General features: G+C 43.8%; 1 protein-coding gene across 1 annotated transcript in view; it reads left to right on the top strand.

The window, feature by feature from the left end:
• KIF5C (kinesin family member 5C) overlaps positions 1-21,296 on the top strand; it is a 47,292-nt gene that overhangs the window by 17,919 nt on the left and 8,077 nt on the right. Inside the window, exons 12-25 of the mRNA XM_073647218.1 lie at positions 1,622-1,797; positions 4,005-4,073; positions 5,307-5,513; positions 5,880-6,026; positions 6,330-6,518; positions 7,137-7,254; positions 8,984-9,060; positions 10,316-10,425; positions 14,192-14,293; positions 14,727-14,787; positions 17,044-17,115; positions 17,502-17,606; positions 18,739-18,955; positions 19,155-19,268. Coding sequence (XP_073503319.1) covers positions 1,622-1,797; positions 4,005-4,073; positions 5,307-5,513; positions 5,880-6,026; positions 6,330-6,518; positions 7,137-7,254; positions 8,984-9,060; positions 10,316-10,425; positions 14,192-14,293; positions 14,727-14,787; positions 17,044-17,115; positions 17,502-17,606; positions 18,739-18,955; positions 19,155-19,261 — 1,757 coding nt within the window. The 3' untranslated portion in view covers positions 19,262-19,268. The remainder of the gene's footprint in view (positions 1-1,621; positions 1,798-4,004; positions 4,074-5,306; positions 5,514-5,879; positions 6,027-6,329; positions 6,519-7,136; positions 7,255-8,983; positions 9,061-10,315; positions 10,426-14,191; positions 14,294-14,726; positions 14,788-17,043; positions 17,116-17,501; positions 17,607-18,738; positions 18,956-19,154; positions 19,269-21,296) is intronic.

Here is a 21,296-nt window from a genome sequence, read left to right as displayed (position 1 = left end):
ATAAATGGGGTTGGGACCATCAGTTGTGTTGTGCAGAAGTCTGGTGGATACACAGCTGATAGTCCTACTGAATAGACTGTTAGATTTTGTATTATGGCAAGAAAAAAGCAGCTAAGTAAAGAAAAACGAGTGGCCATCATTACTTTAAGAAATGAAGGTCAGTCAGTCCGAAAAATTGTGAAAACTTTGAAAGTGTCCCCAAGTGCAGTTGCAAAAATCATCAAGCGATACAAAGAAGCTGGCTCACATGAGGACCGCCCCAGGAAAGGAAGACCAAGAGTCACCTCTGCTTCTGAGGATAAGTTTATCTGAGTCACCAGCCTCAGAAATTGCAGGTTAACAGCAGCTCAGATTAGAGACCAGGTCAATGCCACACAGAGTTCTAGCAGCAGACACATCTCTTCAACAACTGTTAAGAGGAGACTTTGTGCAGCAGGCCTTCATGGTAAAATAGCTGCTAGGAAACCACTGCTAAGGACAGGCAACAAGCAGAAGAGACTTGTTTGGGTTAAAGAACACAAGGAATGGACATTAGACCAGTGGAAATGTGTGCTTTGGTCTGATGAGTCCAAATTTGAGATCTTTGGTTCCAACCACTGTGTCCTTGTGCGACGCAGAAAAGGTGAACGGATGGACTCTACATGCCTGGTTCCCACCGTGAAGCATGGAGGAGGAGGTGTGATGGTGTGGGGGTGCTTTGCTGGTGACACTGTTGGGGATTTATTCAAAATTGAAGGCATACTGAACCAGCATGGCTACCACATCATCTTGCAGCGGCATGCTATTCCATCCGGTTTGCGTTAAGTTGGACCATCATTTATTTTTCAACAGGACAATGACCCAAAACACACCTCCAGGCTGTGTAAGGGCTATTTGACCAAGAAGGAGAGTGATGGGGTGCTACGCCAGATGACCTGGCCTCCACAGTCACCAGACCTGAACCCAATCGAGATGGTTTGGGGTGACCTGGACCGCAGAGTGAAGGAAAAAGGGCCAACAAGTGCTAAGCATCTCTGGGAACTCCTTCAAGATTGTCGGAAGACCATTTCCAGTGACTACCTCTTGAAGCTCATCAAGAGAATGCCAATAGTGTGCAAAGCAGTTATAAACTTTTTTATAATTATAATGTTTCCTCCATTGTATATGTATGTGTGTAAAATATATATATATATATATATATATATATATATAATGATAAGATAAGTTTAGAAATCTATAAAAATTAATTTGGTGCATTTTGTTTGCCAAATTTGAGAGAATCCATAAGAGAAGATTTTTAGCTGCATTTTCTGATTGTATTTACTCCTGTTTTCCTCCCGCACTTTGCTACAAAGTTCCGAATCCTCTGTTCACCATCGCATAGTCAGACCTTGGCTTCCTTCAGCCACCACTAGAGGGAGCTCATGGAAAGCTGATGATGATGTGTACAAATCCTAATGCAGAGCGCTCCCTCTAGTGGTTGTATCATGAATTTTTCTTATTTAGCTTTCTAGTACGAAGTAGATTTGTAGTTCAGTAAAAAGAAAAATAAAAAAAAAAAACAGTTTCTTTTATAAGTTATTTTGGTCTGTTACTCTTGTTCTATATCCGTTATAATGTGCCTTTGATCAATATAACATAGGGGAAGCTGTGCCGCTAGATGAACAAATGAGTTCGAAGGATCAGAAGAGCCTGGAGCCGTGCGACAACACTCCCATCATCGACAACCTGTCCCCGGCTGCTGCCTGCATCTCCTCCGAGGAGAAGAAGAAATACGATGACGACATCGCCTCGCTGTACCGCCAGCTGGATGACAAGGTTGTGGCGCTGCTCAGTCTGGTCTTTGTGTCAATAATGGGGAACAATTACGACATTTAACAGGAGGCAAATATAATGCACATTAGTAGATGTCAGTGGATTTCTGCTCATATAGTTGTGGTTTGAACCATGTGTTTAAAAACAAGATCCGCTTATTAGGACGATGCATTATTAGGTTTACCACCACTATCTGCAGCTCCTGGTGGTGTCGGTGTGTACACACATGTCCGGCATCTCTACACAAGAGCGCCATCTAGGGGCAGCAGCTGCAAACGCTGGGTGATCTGGAATACTTTTGTAGTTTTAAAGCTTCTTTTATAGATATTCTATTATGGAATTTTGAGTGGAAAAAGGCTAAAAAGTGCAGCTCCGGGGACCCGTCCGTGCACTATATGGACAGTGCATTGATCTCGATGAGTACTGTGTAATGTAAATGTAATTTTTAGTTCTGTTATTATGACCCATTTTGGAAGCATAACAAGTTGTTACAGCAGTTTGTATCCCTTCCTTCTGCTATCCTCCATTTACTAGATGAACTGAAAAAAAACGTAGCCTGCATAACTTTTTTTTTTTTGTCCGAAAGCAAATAAAACTGATACTTTTTAATTTACATTAATTTTTTTAACGTCTACAAATGTCTATCCTTTATAAGGATAGGGAATCCGTACTAAGTGTTGTTCCAATTTTGGAATACCCTTGTATCTCCTGCTGCAATTTTATTTAAAAAAAAAAACAAAAAAAAAAACCCACCCTCTCCCGCCTCCAGCGCTGAGTCTCCGCCACGTTTTCCAGTGTCTGGAATTGTTTGAAGTGCTGACATCACATCGACAGTGCTGCAGCCAATCAGTGAGCTCAGTGACAATAACCAACATCTAAACCAGCAGCAGAGACTTGGTGCTGGACCCAGAGAGGCTGAGAAAAGAAAAAAAACAGCCATCAAACAAAGGTTTGCAGAAACCACTATAAAACTGGGTTCCCATGTGGTACCAAGGTGTGCGTGAGATGCATTCAAAGCTGCACCAGCATGCTGATCGGCACAGACCACAGCTAATTGTACCTAGAAGCAGATTGACGGTTAATAGTTGTATGGTGCACTTCAATTACCACGCAGCTATTAACCATCACTCTGCTGTATTTTGGACACTACGCCTATCTTTTGAGTATCCGACGTACCCCTCTTATCTGACTTCTCGCTGCCTCTGTGGATCCAGCACCGCGGCAGCAGACGATGCACATTATCTCGGCTGCTTTTACTCTTCCACAGCTATAATTAGTAGTAATGATGGCCGCTGCTTCATAATTATCTGTTTTTACTGCCTGATAATTGTTGCCATTTGCAGATGGGATGGTGAGCGCACAGACACCATCTCCAGCCTCCCATGTATCGCTTGTGATACTAATAGGGAAATCCGCTAATTAAAAAGCTAGTTCGGTTTCCTTTCTCCTTAAGGCATGCTGTCTTCAAGGAACAGACCATAATACTTACTATTACTAGAAGTCTTTGCAGTCGCACTGTACCTTTCTCTATGCTGCATTCTGCACCATCAGATGGCACCATATGGCGGCACACTCAAACTTCAGCCGGAACGAGAAGGATATTAAAGGGTTATTCTCAAAATTACAAGTTCGGATGGGGGATAACTTTCTGATCGGTGGGACTCACAGCAAGCTCTAGGATGAAGACAGTGGGGTCTGCAGCCCCGTCCTGAATGGAGCGAGGTGGTGCATGTTTGCCCTCCGCTCCGTTCATTATCAATGGGACTTGCATTTCACCGCAACCCCATCAAAAGAAGAAACATCAGATTGCAGCATCTGACAGTACCTAGTTTGTTTTTTTTATGGATCCACATAGGTCTGTATAGGAGCTGCAGACACTAAACGGTAGGAAGTTTTTTAATTGACACCTATTGCAAAGTTTCCACATTTCTCATTTTACATGCACAAAAAAAAAAAATATGGTGGAAATCGTCTTAAAGGATTAACATACTGGGCAGCTGTCTACGCACTTTGTTGCTTTCCATCTTCAGCTCATATTAGAGTGTAATGGCTGCACACATCCAGCTGACAAATGTTAGTACCTGTCTCTTTAAATGGTGATAGCAGAGCTGCGCTCCGTCCCTGTAATGTCGGCTCTGACCGATTTATAGAAGTTATATGGGGTCTGTAATGTCCGCGGCTATTAATATTTCCCCTTTATTTATTCATAGGATGATGAAATCAATCATCAGAGTCAGCTCGCCGAGAAGCTGAAGCAGCAGATGCTGGACCAGGACGAGGTGAGTGGCGCTTATTATGGATGTAGTGGTGCGGTCATCACTCTATGGCAGGAGAAATGCGGCTGGTTGGGTGAAGTCCTATTAAATATCTGCTCTTAGATTCTGTGCTCTTCTGGAGGGCGGCAATATGTGCTGCGAGCCCAGAGCCTGTTATTTATCTCTCTTTGCAGGGGATTTGGACCTTAGTATCCAAAAAAATGGTGCTCATATAAAAAGACCACATCCTTATTTAGATTTTTTTTTAACCCCTCACCAGTACATAAAAGTACAGCCTAGGGAGGGTGCAGGCTCGGGAAGTGTTATACCACCAGCACCTGCCCCTAAAACGGGCCATCAGACCACCCGCTGAAGGGCACCGCCATCTTGGTGCTTCCAGCCACCGATTATTACTGCAGCTTATAGTACAAGCTAAGGAGCCAGCGCCAGTTCAAGTTCCCTAGGGAGGTGGGGGACTAAAAAAAAAGTGAAAAATAAAGAAAGAAAAAAGTTTTAAAAACTTTAAATGTTTGAATCACACTTTTTCCCCCATCCCAAAAAAACACAAACATATTCTGTATCAATCTCCAGTCCATCAAAATACAAAAGTTATTTAACCCATAAAGTAACACTGTAAAATAAAATAATTAAGCTATACAATTTCGGTGTTTGTTTTTTTATACTGCACTATCCAACATAAAATAAAAAAAAATGCAATAAAAAAAATTAGCAAATCATTTTAATTATCCTAAAATGGCTACATGAGAACTACAGCTTATCTAGGAATTTTTAAATTTTTTTTTATTTCTTTTACAAGGTTCAGAATTTCTTTAGAATCCACAGTAATTAAAAAAAAAAAACACCCTAGAAAACCTATTCAAGTTAGGCATCGCCATAATCGTTCTGACCTGGAGAACCCTATTGTCAGGTCATTTTTACCGCACTGTAAACCCGGTACAACCAAAATCCAATAGACAGTGATGGTATTGTGTGTTTTTTTTTCACTATTTCACCCCACTTGGATTTTATTCCCATTTTTCAGTACATTATAAAGGTAAAATGAGTGGCGTCAATTAAAACTACAACTCCTTGCTGTCTGGACCCCCTGCTTGTCCAATGTCCTCTGCGGATTTTCACTAGTTTTCAATTTATTCCACCCGCACCAATGATAGATTTCTTACTTATGTATTGTATAAAGCCCAGAGTTTTGCTGGGATGAAGGACAGAGGGTCCTGATTTTTTTTTTTGCTTTGACAGCTCCTGGCTTCAACCCGCAGAGATTATGAAAAAATCCAGGAGGAGCTGACGCGGCTTCAGATTGAGAACGACGCCGCCAAGGATGAAGTGAAGGAAGTTCTCCAGGCCCTGGAGGAGCTGGCTGTAAACTACGACCATAAGTCTCAGGAGGTGGAGGACAAGACCAAATCCAACGAGCAGCTGACAGATGAGCTGATGCAGAAAACGGTACAAGCCCGATCTGTTCACAACCGGCTACTGATGAACTTTAGTGCACAGTATATAACTTTCCTCTTAGTTTTAAGATTTTTTGCTCATGGATAAGTAGGAGGGTGTGTTCACCCACTGCAGATTGGTTACAGATAATTTTGAAAAATATAATCTAAAAATAAATTCCATCAATCTGAAATTTCTGCAACACTCCTAAATGCAGAGAAAATGCTGAGGTCTCGTACAACAATCTTATAAACTTTGAACAAAAGTTTGAAAAGTTCTAGAACTTTAATTTTTAATATTGATGGAGTATTTTTTTTAAAGCTGCCTTTTAAACATAACTTCAATCCTAAACAATCCGGTGACTTTCCTTCTTCACAGACCAGTCTGATCGCAACACAGCGTGAACTTCATCAGCTGCAAGAACTCAGCAGCCACCAGAAGAAGAGGGCAACCGAGATCCTAAACCTGCTGCTGAAGGACCTGGGCGAGATCGGTGGCATTATCGGCACGAATGATGTCAAAACGGTAAAGATCTTTACTGCCGTGATGCTCTTTTGGATGGACTGGGTGGTTTCAATAATTCATAGAAACATTAAAAAGGTTTTTCAGAACCTGAAAGCATCACTTTTCACAGCTCGTCCCCATTCACTTCAATGGAGCCGAAGTGCAATACCAGGCAGAGGCCAGGTGTGGCACTGTTTCCGGAGGTTTTTCGAATCTTGGATAACCCCTTTAAGACTCTCTAGTCTCATTTGGCAAATTCTATGAGCTTGGCTCTTTGCTCCTGGTGGTGTCCTACTAACCATATTCATCTCTCTTTGTTTGTAGCTGGCGGATGTGAATGGCGTCATTGAAGAGGAGTTCACCATGGCTCGTCTGTACATTAGCAAAATGAAGTCGGAGGTCAAGTCTCTAGTAAATCGCAGCAAACAACTGGAGACGGCACAGATTGAGGCAAACCGCAAAATGAATGCCACCGAAAAGGAACTTGCGGCATGCCAGCTTCTCGGCTCCCAGGTTCGTAGCCAAAGTAGGTGTAGGTGTAGCCCTGCACGCAGGCCCTGAAGCCATGGGGGGCCCAAAAGGTCCCTGTAGCCCATATGAGAAGTACTATTAATGAGCCGTGATAGTCAGCGGGTCCTGTTTTGAAGGCTTCACCGATGTGATGAATGAATGTATAAAAATAACCTGTATGTATTTATGGCTGCTCATAAGTCCCTTACCATAGGTTAATCCTATAGCATTCCCGCAGGCTGTCTGTGGTACTGCATTGATTACAATTTACTGAACAAAAAGAGACATTATACCTTAGACCTCCTGATCCCGTCAGAGGCCTTTCATCCAGCCAAATCAGGCGTCTTGCTTTGCACTGATGAGGAGGCAAACACCCCGAAACCAGTGTCAGCAAAAAGTGTGTGTGGTTTGGCCTTTATCCTAAGTCCTATGACAAGGCTTGTTAAAGGGTCGATATTGAGTTTTAGGATTGTTACCTCGCACAATAGTTGGCCCTGGAGTTTAGGTTCTCTTCCTATTTGAAGAGACAATTTGCAGAAATGTGGGGCCTCTAACTCGCTTTCTCTTCTTTGGTTTGAAGCTTTTATTTATTTTTGCCTTTTTTTTTTTTTTATCTGCCAGCATGAAGCAAAGATCAAATCTCTGACCGATTATATGCAGAACATGGAGCAGAGGCGCAGACAGCTGGAGGAGGCGCAGGATTCGCTTAACGAGGAACTGGCAAAACTCCACGCGCAAGGTAATCAGTCAGCGCCAATTATGGCTTATTAACTCCGAAAATTCTGTGTAATTCATGAGCTCTTCTGCACAAGATGCACATTTCCCCTAGTGACGGTATATATACACACAAACACATCTGTCTATCTCGATAAAAACTCTGGACGCTAGACTTATTTAGATTCTTACCTTTTGTAGTTTCAGGAAATTCACATGTACATTAGCCACAATGGTCAGACTCCTCCCTTATCTTTTATATTGAAGCATCTAATGAGCGTGTGCAAGGGTCATTGTAAAGGAAGGGGGAGGTGAGCTGTGACATCACCTATGTGTTATCAGCTGTGTATAGTGTTATTACCTGTCATTGAAACCTTGCCTCTGCTGATAAGGAGCCTGCTGAAAAGTCTTCTGTAAGAACGGGAAGCAAGTGTCTAATTTGGCCTGAGTAGCCGCTGCGAATATTTGCAAGATTTTGATTATTATTTTATATTTTTAAAGGGCATCGGTTACCAGGTTTTTACTGCCCCATTGAGAGCAACATGATGTGGGGGCAGAGATCTATCACTTACTGAGCTGCTTGCTGCAGTTTTGACAAAATCCTTGTTTTCTCTGCTGCAGATTTACCAGTTGTCTAAATGCTGAGCTCTGTATAACCCCGCCCACATCACCGATTGGCCGCTTTCTGTGTGCATAGGAAGAAAGCTGCCAATCAGTGGTGGGGGCGAGGTTATACAACACTCATGCTGGTAAAACTGTGATTTTTGATCAAAACTACAGCAGGCTGCTCAGTAAGTGATACATCGCCGGAATCAGGGCCTCTGCCCCTACATTATGCTGCTTTCATATTAGGCAGCAAAAACCTAGTGATAGATTGTGATCTAAAAAAAGAAACATTCTAAAAAAAATATATACATTTAACACGAAAACCTGATTTACATAATAGGTCACTTTCTGAGAATATATTCCCTTTCACCTTAGAAAACTAGCTGGGAGTGAACTGCACATGAATGGGGATATATTGAGGATCGCAGCAATATAGCAAGCTCAATTGGTCCTTCACTCTCTTGATTGTAGATGGTATCTGGGTTTGGACCCTTATAGTATACACACTATCTTATAGAAATGCCAACTCTTTTATTAAAGGGGGTCTCCACTTGGTACAATCCCTGCTTATTAGAGGGTTGTCTTTTGACTATAGAGTGATCACAAAGTGCCCGAACTCCAGAAATCAACTGTGATCTCAAGGAGAATCCTGGCAGTGAGTGTTCAATTTCCAAACAGTGCCTCTAGAGGTGACATGAAGCATTACACATTGTCCATTCACATCAATGGGTTGTACAGGACAGGACAAGTCCTCCAGAGCGAGAGATGCTCTTTACAACTATTTGTTTGGCCAAGAGGTGAAAATCCTGAACAAAGGGTTTCCTCATTAGGGTATCCAAAAAATGGGTTTGCCCCTTTTACTATGACTCTCCATTAAAGGGGCCTGTCCCATAAGCCCTATCGGTACCTAGCGGTGCAGTAGGGAGGCTCTGGCAGGCCTGGCGCATCCACGTATAACACACAGGTTGACTTTTTGTATCCATTGAAGTCAGTTCGCTTTTCCTACGCCGTTGCCGTATCCGGTACCTTTGTGCATTTCCTCTTTTATAGCATTTCGGGAGTGTTAATGTCAATAGCAAATATGCTAAAATATGATTTTCGAGACGGGTACGAGTATAATGTATTCAGTGACGTTTATCCATTTGCAGAAAAAATGCACGAAGTCTCCTTCCAGGATAAAGAGAAGGAGCACCTGACCCGTCTCCAAGATGCCGAAGAGATGAAGGTCGGTCACTTCTTGTCTTATTAGCAACGTATAATGTCATCTATTATTATTTTTTTATTATTATTTTTTTTTATGAGACTATTGCAGACATAGAATAGAAATTATAAAAAAAACACAGGATACTGCCGACTTTTTTTTTATTTTTTATTTTTTCAACCCTAAATAGTCGCAATTTTATGGTGCCATAGAATGTAATAAACCCGACACAGGTGTCCCGTACCGGCCCCCGGAGCAGATATTTGGCTGTTTTAATGACTGCTGGGAAAAGCGAGCGCTTTATTTCTGACTGTTTAACCCTTTAGTTGATCAGAGAGAGCTCTCGCTGTACATTTGGGTCACCGGGTGCGAGGAAACACCGCTAGGACTTCAGAAAATGGAGTGCAGGCACGGCATACAGCGACCTGCGCCTTCGTGTCATAATGTATCAGCATGTTATAAGCGTAAAATAAAAATATTAAAAAGTAATGTTATAGACGTTAAAAAAAAGTAGTATAAATGTGTTAAAAAAAAGACAAAAAAACCCCACAATATTGTATTGTAAAGTACAATTTCTGCCCGTACTTTACATAAAACATTGACCTACAGAATCAGTATAACATTATAATGACTATTTAGAGTAAATGCTAAAAAGAAAATGTTCCCCAAACAGCAAGGCCTATAAAGCCATGTAAATATAACTTCGTGAAATATTACGAATGTGAATGTAATATTTGGAGTTAATGGTGTTGTCCATCTTTGGCGACACTTTTTTTTTCCCCATTAAATACATGTATTTGGGGCTAAAAATCCTTTTTTTGCAATTGACAACATTTTTAAATGAAACCCATTCAGCTTTTACAGGTTTTGTTTTCCTACACGTTCAAATTTGATCATAAATCATCTGAGGGGAGGACAGAAAAAGGCATAAAACAGTTAACAAGCTCCCTGTCAGACCATTAGAATGAGTTCACTGGCTGATTCTAAGTTAACTCGCTCTGCAGCCAGCAATAGACAGTGCAACACAAAGGTTATAGAAGGCAAACAATGCAATATTTTTAATTAAATCCAATTGCAAAAATGACCCAAATCCATGCATTTAAGTAAAAAAAAAAAACACAAATGTCAACTCCTTTTAATGGTGACAGCTATGTAGGTATAATGATGTAATAATAGCACAATAAATAAATCGCTATAATGCATAGTGCCGGAATCGTCTCTGTTGTCTGCTCTAATGTGAGGATGGATGTTCAAAAATGTTTGTGTTGCCATTGACCAGAAAACTCTGGAGCAACAGATGGAAAGTCACAGAGAAGCGCACCAGAAGCAGCTGTCTCGCCTGCGCGATGAAATCGAAGAGAAGCAGAAGATGATCGATGACCTCAAAGAGTAAGTACGGCGATGGTGGCACTATTAGGGTATTCATAGCGGTATTAAATGCAATAAATGTTCCTTCTCCATCATGAAATCCGAAAGGCAAGCTAAACCTAGAAACAAATGGTGAAAGAAAACAGGACATAGTTGTGACCCCGTTATTTGGGAGTCTGTAGGGGGCAAATAACCTTGTAGAGACCCTGCGTAAAACATAAGGGTTAATACCTTACTTACCAGTTCCATTTTTTGGCTGCGGAATGACTGAGGGGCGGGGCTTGGCCAAAGGAACACTGCTCTACTGCAGACAGGCCAGAGGGGGGAGGCTCCTGCTGCAGCCAGTTATCTCACAGCCACACTTAAGAAGGAGAGGTAGATATATATGTGTATGTGCATATATACAGTACAGACCAAAAGTTTGGACACACCTTCTCATTTAAAGATTTTTCTGTATTTTCATGACTATGGAAATTGTACATTCAAACTGACGGCATCAAAACTATGAATTAACACATGTGGAATTATATACTTAACAAAAAAGTGTGAAACAACTGAAAATATGTCTTATATTCTAGGTTCTTCAAAGTAGCCACCTTTTGCTTTGATGACTGCTTTGCACACTCTTGGCATTCTCTTGATGAGCTTCAAGAGGTAGTCACCGGAAATGGTCTTCCAACAATCTTGAAGGAGTTCCCAGAGATACTTAGCACTTGTTGGCCCTTTTGCCTTCACTCTGCGGTCCAGCTCACCCCAAACCATCTCGATTGGGTTCAGGTCTGGTGACTGTGGAGGTCAGGTCATCTGGCGTAGCACCCCATCACTCTCCTTCTTGGTCAAATAGCCCTTACACAGCCTGGAGGTGTGTTTGGGGTCATTGCCCTGTTGAAAAATTAAATGATGGTCCAACTAAACGCAAACCGGATGGAATAGCATACCGCTACAAGATGCTGTGGTAGCCATGCTGGTTCAGTATGTCTTCAATTTTGAATAAATCCCTAACAGTGTCACCAGCAAAGCACCATCACACCTCCTCCTCCATGCTTCACGGTGGGAACCAGGCATGTAGAGTCCATCCGTTCACCTTTTCAGCGTCGCAAAAAGACACGGTGGTTGGAACCAAAGATCTCAAATTTGGACTCCTCAGAACAAAGCACAGATTTCTGCTGGTCTAATGTCCATTCCTTGTGTTCTTTAGCCCAAAAAAGTCTCTTCTGCTTGTTGCCTGTCCTTAGCAGTGGTTTCCTAGCAGCTATTTTACCATGAAGGCCTGCTGCACAAAGTCTCCTCTTAACAGTTGTTGTAGAGATGTGTCTGCTGCTAGAACTCTGTGTGGCATTGACCAGGTCTCTAATATGAGCTGCTGTTAACCTGCGATTTCGGAGGCTGGTGACTCAGATAAACTTATCCTCAGAAGCAGAGGTGACTCTTGGTCTTCCTTTCCTGGGGCGGTCCTCATGTGCGCAGTTTCCTTGTAGCACTTGATGGTTTTTGCAACTGCACTTGGGGACACTTTCCAAGTTTTCCCAATTTTTCGGACTGACTGACCTTCATTTCTTAAAGTAATGATGGCCACTCGTTTTTCTTTACTTAGTTGCTTTTTTCTTGCCATAATACAAATTCTAACAGTCTATTCAGTAGGACTATCAGCTGTGTATCCACCTGACTTCTGCACAACACAACTGATGGTCCCAACCCCATTTATAAGGCAAGAAATCCCACTTATTAAACCTGACAGGGCACACCTGTGAAGTGAAAACCATTTCCGGTGACTACCTCTTGAAGCTCATCAAGAGGATGCCAAGAGTGTGCAAAGCAGTCATCAAAGCAAAAGGTGGCTATTTTGAAGAACCTAGAATATAAGACATATTTTCAGTTGTTTCACACTTTTTGGTTAAGTATATAATTCTACATGTGTTAATTCATAGTTTTGATGCCTTCAGTGTGAATGTACAATTTTCATAGTCATGAAAATACAGAAAAATCTTTAAATGAGAAGGTGTGTCCAAACTTTTGGTCTGTACTGTATATGTATGTATATATATGAATGTACTGTATTAAAAGACATATCTGCATGTTTTTCTCAATATCTGACATGAAATCAGAATAAACCTTTCCCGTTTTAGGCCAATTAGGATTACCATAATTTTTAATATTTGCCAAATGCCAGAATAATGAGAGAGAGAGAGAAGTCATTTTTATTACTTACTGCAAAGTCAAAAGTTTCCATACATTTCATTAGTATTTGGTACCGTTGCCCTTGAACTGAATGACTTGGGTGAAACGTTTGGGATCTCCTTCCACAAGCTTCTCACAATAGTTGGTCGGAATTTGGGCCCATTCCTCCTGACAAAACTGGTGTAACTGATCCAGGTTTGTAGGTCGTCTTGCTCGCAGCCTTTTCAGCTTTGCCCATAAATTTTCAATAGGACTGAGATCAGGGCTTTGTGATGGCCACTCCAAAACATTGACTTTGTTATCCTTAAGCCACTTTGTTACCATTTAGGCAGTATGCTTCAGGTCATTGTCCATTTGGAAGACCCATTTCCGCCCAAGCTTTAACTTCCTGGCTGATGTCTTGAGATATTGCTTCAGTATTGCCACATAATCTTATTTTCTCATGATGCCATCTATTTTGTGAAGTGCACCAGTCCCTCCTGCAGCAAAACAGTCCCACAACATGAAGCTGCCACCCCCGTGTTTCACAGTTGGGATGGTGTTTTTAGGCTTCCAGGCTTCTCCCTTTTTCCTCTAAATGTAACGATGGTCATTATGCCCAAAAGTTCAATTTTAGTTTCATCAGACCACAGGACATTTCTCCAAAAATTAAGGTCTGTGTTCCTGTGTGCATTTGAAAACATTAATCGGGCTTTTTTGTGTTTCTTTTGGAGTAATGGCTTCTTCCTGGCAGAGTGGCCTTTCAGCCCATGGTGATACAGTACTCGTTTCACTGTGGTTATTGGCACAATCTTACCAGCTTCCGCCAACATATTCACAAGGTCTTTTGCTTTTGTCCTTGGGTTGATATGCACATGTCGGACCAAAGCACGTTCATCTCAGGGACACAGAATCCGTCTCCTTCCTGAGCGGTATGATGGCTGGACAATCCCATCTTGTTTGTACTTGCGTATAATTGTTTGTACAGATGAACGAGGCTCCTTCAGGTATCTTGAAATTGTACCCAAGGATGAGATATACTTGTGCAGGTCCGCAATTCTCTTCCTGGTATCTTGGCTGATTTCCTTAGACTTTCCCATGATGCTACACAAAGAAGCAGTGTGTTTCAGGTGTGCATTAAAATTCATCCATAGGTGTCTCTAATTAACTCAGATGTTGCCAAAAAACCTTCCAAACACATGACCTCATCATATGGGCAGTCCAGAATTGTTTAAAGGCAAAGTAATCTTAGTGTATGTAAACTTTTGACTTTGCAGTAAGTAATAAAAATGCCTTAAAACATTCTCGCTCTCTCATTCTGGCATATGGCAAATATTAAAAATTATGGTAATCCTAATTGACCTAAAATGGGAAAGGTTTATTCTGATTTCATGTCAGATATTGAGAAAAACATGCATATGTGTCTTTTTATATAGTGTATGGAAACTTCTGGTTTACAGTGTGTGTGTGTGTGTGTGTGTGTGTGTATGTGTTTGTATATATGTGTGTGTGTATTTATTGGCCGCAATTGCAAGTCTTTTTGTCATACACGGTGCATCTGTATAATGGAGTTTTATATGGTGTCATGAAGTGGATTTCACTCTTTTTATTTTTTACATCACTTTTTCAGCCTCAACCAGAAGCTGCAGCTCCAGAAGGACAAACTGACCTCGGACTATGAGAAGCTGAAGGCTGAAGATGAGCAGAGAGAGATGGAACTGCAGAAACTGATGTAAGTGCCCCCCGGAGCCTTAGATCAACCAGTTTAGGCCGAGCTCGGCCCTATAATAGAGACAACTCAGTGGTTGTCTGAGGAAGGGATTCAGTGCAGAAGTTCTGCGGTGCGGCCCCAGTATAAAACCACACTGCCTAGATATTGGATATCCTTGCTTCGGTGCTAGCTATTATGCTGCCCCTTGTGGTCGGGAGCGGTAGCGCATATCACTCTACATACTGAGATTTGCAGGTAATGTGGGTTAGTAATGGAAAGTGATGATATTAATGCACAAGAGAAACGGGAACGAAATAAAAGTTTATAATCTGATGTATAAATTGTTACTCAGTTACAAAATGTGGAGAGGGTTTTTCCCATTGATGAAGTGAATGTTGTGTTTATATGATCCGTTACTGTATATGGGGTTATTGCCTGTGTCTTATATCCATAGGGAGCTTAATGAGAAGAGGGAGCAATCACGGGAAGATCTCAAAGGCCTGGAGGAGACGGTGGTATGTAAAATACAATTACATCTGACTACACCTCTAATTCCCGAGTACAGGCCCTAGGTTCTTCCCCGATTAGTCACATCATGGCAGCTTCCATTTTCCAGATAAAAGCCTTGTCACTCCCCCATTAGATAAATTATATCTCCCCCCTCAATTCTCCAGCACAAGCCCTACATCACTTTCCCTATTAGTTACATCAGGGCAACTTTCCATTTCTCCAGAACATGGCCTACCTTGTTTTCCCCCATTAGTTACATCAGGACATATCCCAACTATCCCCATTAGTTAGATCAAGGAAACTTCCATTTTCCTAGTACCGGGCTTTTATGACTTCCCCCAATTAAGAATATTTAGGCAATTTCCATTTCTCCAGTACAGGCCTTACCTCACGTTGTAATATTAGTCACATGAGGTCCACTCCACAATTCTCCTTTACTAGTCCTATGGCTCCCTCCATATCTCCTGGTATCTGCTCCATGCTCTGGACTCTGTGCTGACAGACACAGCTACCCTTCTTGCCACAGCTCGCACTGATGTGCCATCCTGGATGAGCTGCACTACCTGAGCAACTTTTGTGGGTTGTACTATAGACACCGCCTCATGCTACTGTACCTCTAGGGGTGAAAGCAATGGCAAAATGAAAAAGTGACCAAACCAACAGCCAAAAAGGATGAGAACAGAGAAATGGTCTGTGGCCCCCACCTGCAGAACCACTCCTGTATAGGTGGTATCTTGCTAATTGCCGATCATTTCTACCAGTTGTCTGTTCCATTTGCACAACAGCAGGAGAAATTGATTCACAATCAGTGTTGCTTCATAACTGGACAGGTAGATTTCACAGAAGTGTGATTGACTTGGAGTTACATTGTGTTAAGTGTTCCCTTTATTTTTTTGAGCAGTGTATAAACCACTTCCCATATTAGTCACCTCAAGGCCGCTCCCTATTACCCTAGTATAGGCCCTACAGCATTTCCCTATTAGTCAAATCAGGGCAATTCATTACTTAGTACAGTCCCTATATTGTTCTCCCGCATTAGTCACATCAGGGCTATTCATTACATAGTACAGGCCCTATATGTAAGCTCCCCATCCACCATTAGTCACATCAGGGCAGCTCCCCATTTGCCCAATACAAGCTCTATATAAATCATTTGCCCCATTAGTTATATCAGGGAAACTCCCTAGTACAGGCTGTTACGGGACCGGGTGGTGGAACCTCTGTGCCGCGGTGCAAGGAGGGACCCAGAGGGGCGTAACTAGGTATCAACCCGAACCAACCCTGGTCGGACGGCGGCTAACGACTCCGTGACCAAGGAGGGACCGAGCAGAGGGACCAGGTGCTACTCTGGGGACGACCTTGTAAGAGAGCAGGTGGCTCCCACGGGTCAGATGGCTGGGACTGACCGGTATGACGGATGGACACAGCAAGCAGGCAGAAGTCTCTGGTTAGCTGACAGGTGGTCACGGCACGTGACAGCAGAGCAGGTAGCAGTCTCTAGGTTTACCAGGCACAGCAAGTGACAGCAGGAGCCTCCAGGTAGGCTATCAGGTGGTCACGGCAAGTGACAGCCAAGCAGGCTGAAGTCTCTAGGCTAGCAGGCAGGTGGTCACAGCAAGTGACAGCAGAGCCTCCAGGTAGGCTAGCAGGTAACAGACAGGTAACAGGCGAGCGCTCCCAGGTGAGCGGGTTAGCAGGCAGGTAACTGGCAGGTGCTTCCTGGTAAGCAGGTGGACTTGCCCATAGACAGACTGGGGATGACCGGAGACAGACTGTTGGGCTGGAGAGTAGACGAGCTGGCAGACAGGACTGGTAGTCAGGCTGGGAACGGGACCTGAGGGCTGAAGCAGAGGTAAGTATACTTGTGCAACAACTTTTGCTCAGGCACCTCCATTTTGGAGGAGGTGCCTTATATATGGGAGGTCCTCCGGCTATTGGCCGGGGACTCCTTAGGACGACGCGCGCGGCCCCTATAAGAGGGAGGGAGCGCGCACGCGCCCTAAGCACAGTGCCCGGGAAGCTGCGTGCGCCGGCCGCAGCAGGAAGAGGAGCACAGGAGGACGCCGCGTGGGGAGCGAGGAGGTGAGAGGGACGGCGTCTCTGCCTGGCAGGGGGCTGAGACGCCGATGCTACACAGGCCCTACATCACCCCCCATTAATTACATCGGGGCACCTCCCCATTTTCCCTGTCGTTTATTTGTGACATGTATAACTCTTAATATGTAATAATCCTAAAACTTTTGGATGTCTTTCCTCTGTAGGCTCGGGAACTCCAGACGTTACACAACCTGCGCAGACTTTTTGTTCAGGATCTCACCACCAGAGTGAAGAAGGTTTGTGTTTTCCACCATATTTTGCCATCAATATCAAAGTCCTAAAACCCCTAAGAGGAAATGCAGCGAGTTTACTGGTAACCCCACAGAGAATACAAAATCCTAATATTGAGGTGAATTTAGCCCATTAACAAACTCCGCTCCACCGCGTGTAGCAAACTCTGCTCTGCTACAACCACAGATAAAAGTTTATGGGAATGTCCGGGAGCTGCACTTCTATAGTATTTGGCCTTGTTCACACTGTGGCTGCACAATGTGAGTGGGACCTCCCCTACATGACCGCTGGCGCTGTCTCTGGGCGTGGAAACGCCCTTCATCCTGACAGTCATGAGTGCTTGTCTTCTTCTCCTTTCTTCTGCTGGATTAAGCTCTCGCTGTGTTTGCAGAGCGTGGAGCTGGACAGTGATGACGCCGGGGGGAGCGCTGCGCAGAAACAGAAGATCTCCTTCTTGGAGAACAATCTGGAGCAGCTGACAAAAGTTCACAAACAGGTGAGAGCTGAGCTCCGCTGACTGACGAGCTGTTCTACGCGATGATCCGCAGCGGAGCACATGTAGGCGCGCGTATATAGTACGTCCACTAGGTGTCGCCAGTCCAGAAACCAACGCAGATCAGTGCTGCAGCCGACTCTTAAAGGGAAAGTGTCATCAGACAGTGACCTAATGTTTAAATCTGATTTTTATGTTAAATGTATTTTAAAATCAATTTTGCTAATGTTTTTTTTCCAATTTTCCATATCAAAAAAATATTCAGAAATTTCTCACTAGGCTTAACGTTAGACTCGTACTCACTGCTCAATTCAGCAGACTACAAGAAGAGGAGGAGGTGAGCTGTGACATCACCTATTGTGAATGGTGGATCCTGTGTTATCTACTGTATATAGAGGTGTTATCAGTCATTGTACAGGAGGAGGAGGTGAGCTGTGACATCACCTATTGTGAATGGTGGATCCTGTGTTATCTACTGTATATAGAGGTGTTATCAGTCATTGTACAGGAGGAGGAGGAGGTGAGCTGTGACGTCACCTATTGTGAATGGTGGATCCTGTGTTATCTACTGTATATAGAGGTGTTATCTGTCATTGTACAGGATGAGGAGGTGAGCTGTGACATCACCTATTGTGAATGGTGGATCCTGTGTTATCTACTGTATATAGAGGTATTATCAGTCACTGTACAGGAGGAGGAGGAGGTGAGCTGAGACATCACCTATTGTGAATGGCGGATCAATCATTATTATCCTGTCTTTGATGACAGTGTGACTGCTGAAATTCATGTGTACTGAACAGGAAGTATGAGTCTAGTATTGGATTTAGTGAACAGTGAAAACAGCAAGATTTTATGATTTTGTTTAATATAATAACATGGATTATATATATATATATATATATATATATATATATATATATATATATAATATATATTAAAGCTGCGATCGTCTGATTGCTTGTGCTATATACAGCGCTGCCACAGCACCTCTGCATATAATAAAAATTAGGACCACACGAGCAGTATACCTACAGAACTCAGATTGACCGCTGGGCTCGCCAGATCCGGACGCGGTGATGCCATAAGCCGTCCGCACGTCGTCTTCTCCCGTGAATCTCTCGGCTTTCTCTTGCAGCTTGTCCGTGATAACGCAGATCTGCGCTGTGAACTTCCCAAGTTGGAGAAACGTCTTCGGGCCACAGCTGAGCGAGTTAAGGCTTTGGAAGGCGCTCTGAAGGAAGCCAAAGAGAACGCCATGAGGGACCGCAAGCGATACCAGCAGGAGGTGGACCGCATCAAGGAGGCTGTGCGGGCGAAGAACATGGCGCGGAGAGTGCACACGGCCCAGATTGGTGAGCACCGACACCGCAAACCAGTGGTAAAGCCCAGATCCATCAGTGAGCAGCTCTCACGCTGACCGTAGATGCCGGATTTATGTGGTCGTGATCGGAGGTGGAAATCGGCAATAACTAATGTACCCGCTGCCTTCCTGGGCGGTGACGCTGGCAGCTCGCCTATGTGATCATTGTACGCTTTTCTGTTTTATTCTAGCAAAACCAGTTCGCCCCGGCCATTACCCAGCATCCTCTCCTACCGCCGTACACGCCATCCGAGGAGGCGGATCCGTGCATTCATCTTACTACCATCACTCAAAATAAGTGACAAGTAAGTCGACGGGTCCCATCCATTATTGCATTTGCGGCTTTTCTTGTCTAGTTGTTGGCGTTTTTTTCGTCTGTTTTTAATTTGTGCCATTTTAAGGTCTATTTTATGTTTTCGTCTGTTTTTTTTTTTGATATATAGATTTTTATTTTTCTTTGTTTTTGCCTTAATGAGCGAGGTTTGGGTTTTCCAGATGTTTCTGCCGGATTCATCAGGGTGTTTTTTTGTTTTTTTTTGCGTGAATGTACCGCAGTTCCCCCGCACGGAATTTTTGCCCCAACTCTAAAAAGTCACAAAAACTGTTTAAAAAAAAAAAAAAATTATTATGGTTTTTATGTTAGGCAAAATTCGTGAGCCGCTTGCACCACTTAAAAAAATTTGGTGTAGAAAATAGTCAACGAATACCAGGAAAAGACGAAAAAAAAAAAAAGTGACTTTTAAGCCAAGAAAAAGGCAAATGATGAATGGGGCCCCACGTGTCTGAAACGGCAGCTATTGGGGTTATCTAGTCATGGCTACTACTGCACCTTCATAAATGGATGCTAGTCAGGAGCTGCATTCACAATTCTGCAGTTTCAGAGCTGAACTCTCCCAACCATGTGTGTAGTATATCACTCCAAGTACAGAACAGTATATTATGTAGGGAAAATAACTATACACACAAACACACTGTATATATAGAAATACATACATAAACATATATATATAAATACAAATACGCATGCATACACACACTGGAGCTGAGCATTGCATTTGTTTTGCGACAGTCTTGTTGACTGTTTCCTTTGGCAAGCAACACTACTGTGAGTGCAGCTCTGGAGTATAATAATGTAATACAAGATGAATAAAGCAAGTGACGCGCCCCTGGGCCTGTGTCGCGCTGCGTTGCGCACGCGGGAGCTTACCCGGAGCCGGATCTCTTGAGGGTTGTAGTCTCGTGGCGGTGATCCGGTCCGTGCCCAGGGAGTCAGACTAAGTGGCGCTGTATCAGCGGTAGATGATGGACGACTACGCCACCCGTTGAATGCAGCTATGGAGCTGCCGCTGCAGGGCAGACCGCTGAGGCCGGTGGAAGGATGGTGCAGCGTGGATGGTATAACCCCCAACGGGAGGGGTATGGCCTCAGGGCAGCCGACGTGGATGATGGGGGTAGCAGGAACCACTCAGAGACGATGCGGTGTAGTTCAGGGTCTTTACTGGTGACAAAGATAGACCCTCCCGGAGTACTGGCTAGCGGTTGGGGCCTGGTCAGTCCTTGAGCAGATGGGATCTCCCCTGGCCAGGCGGAGTTGTAGGCCTCCCAAACTAACGATACTCTTCTGGCTACCTTGCTAGAAGCGAGTATAAGTAGCCCACGTCCATGAGTGTACTGTGTGGTGCTCACCCGTATGGCCGGTGACTCGGGGCCTTCTAGTAGCTTCCGCTCCACGACGGCGGTGCTGGTCCCATGCGTGTGACCGTGCCTTCGGGTTTCTTGGCCAGAGGACCTGAAATCCCCTGCCTGACGGATTCTGCTGCTGGGTAGGAGTTAGTCCCCACAGCCTCGGACTCCGGGTCCGGTAAGAAATCTTCTCAGTCAGGGCGAGCTCTGCAGCTGCCAGCCCCTGACTCCTTGTAACACTGCTCCCACAGAGCTCCTGTTGTTTCTTCCCATAGCTGCTTCTCTTCTCTGTCTCTACTTCTGGCATGGCCCAGGAGCTGGGCCCAGCCGGAGCCACAGCTCCCTGTCAGCCCTCCTGGCTGAACTCTCCCTCTGAACTCTCTAACCCTGCCTCAGCCCCAGGTTTATACAGGGGAAGTTCTTCCCCTCCCAGGACTGGGCAGGAGGTGTGGCATGCATAGGATTCCTGACCAAGAGACCTCCCACCTGCTCTCAGACATAACATTGCTGTTACTGTGGAAACCAGACCCCTGGGGTGCCACATTCCCCCCTAGTGAAATTTAGTACTCCGGGACTAAACATATTTTTAAACATAACAAGGTATAAACAATACTAGTACAATAAGGAAAACACATAAAGATGGTTACGGC

The sequence above is a fragment of the Phyllobates terribilis genome, unplaced genomic scaffold, assembly GCF_046119375.1.
Source record: "Phyllobates terribilis strain yellow unplaced genomic scaffold, ASM4611937v1 Scaffold_9__5_contigs__length_417890890, whole genome shotgun sequence".
Taxonomy (NCBI): Eukaryota; Metazoa; Chordata; class Amphibia; order Anura; family Dendrobatidae; genus Phyllobates; species Phyllobates terribilis.
This window is presented reverse-complemented; position numbering and strand designations above follow the sequence as displayed.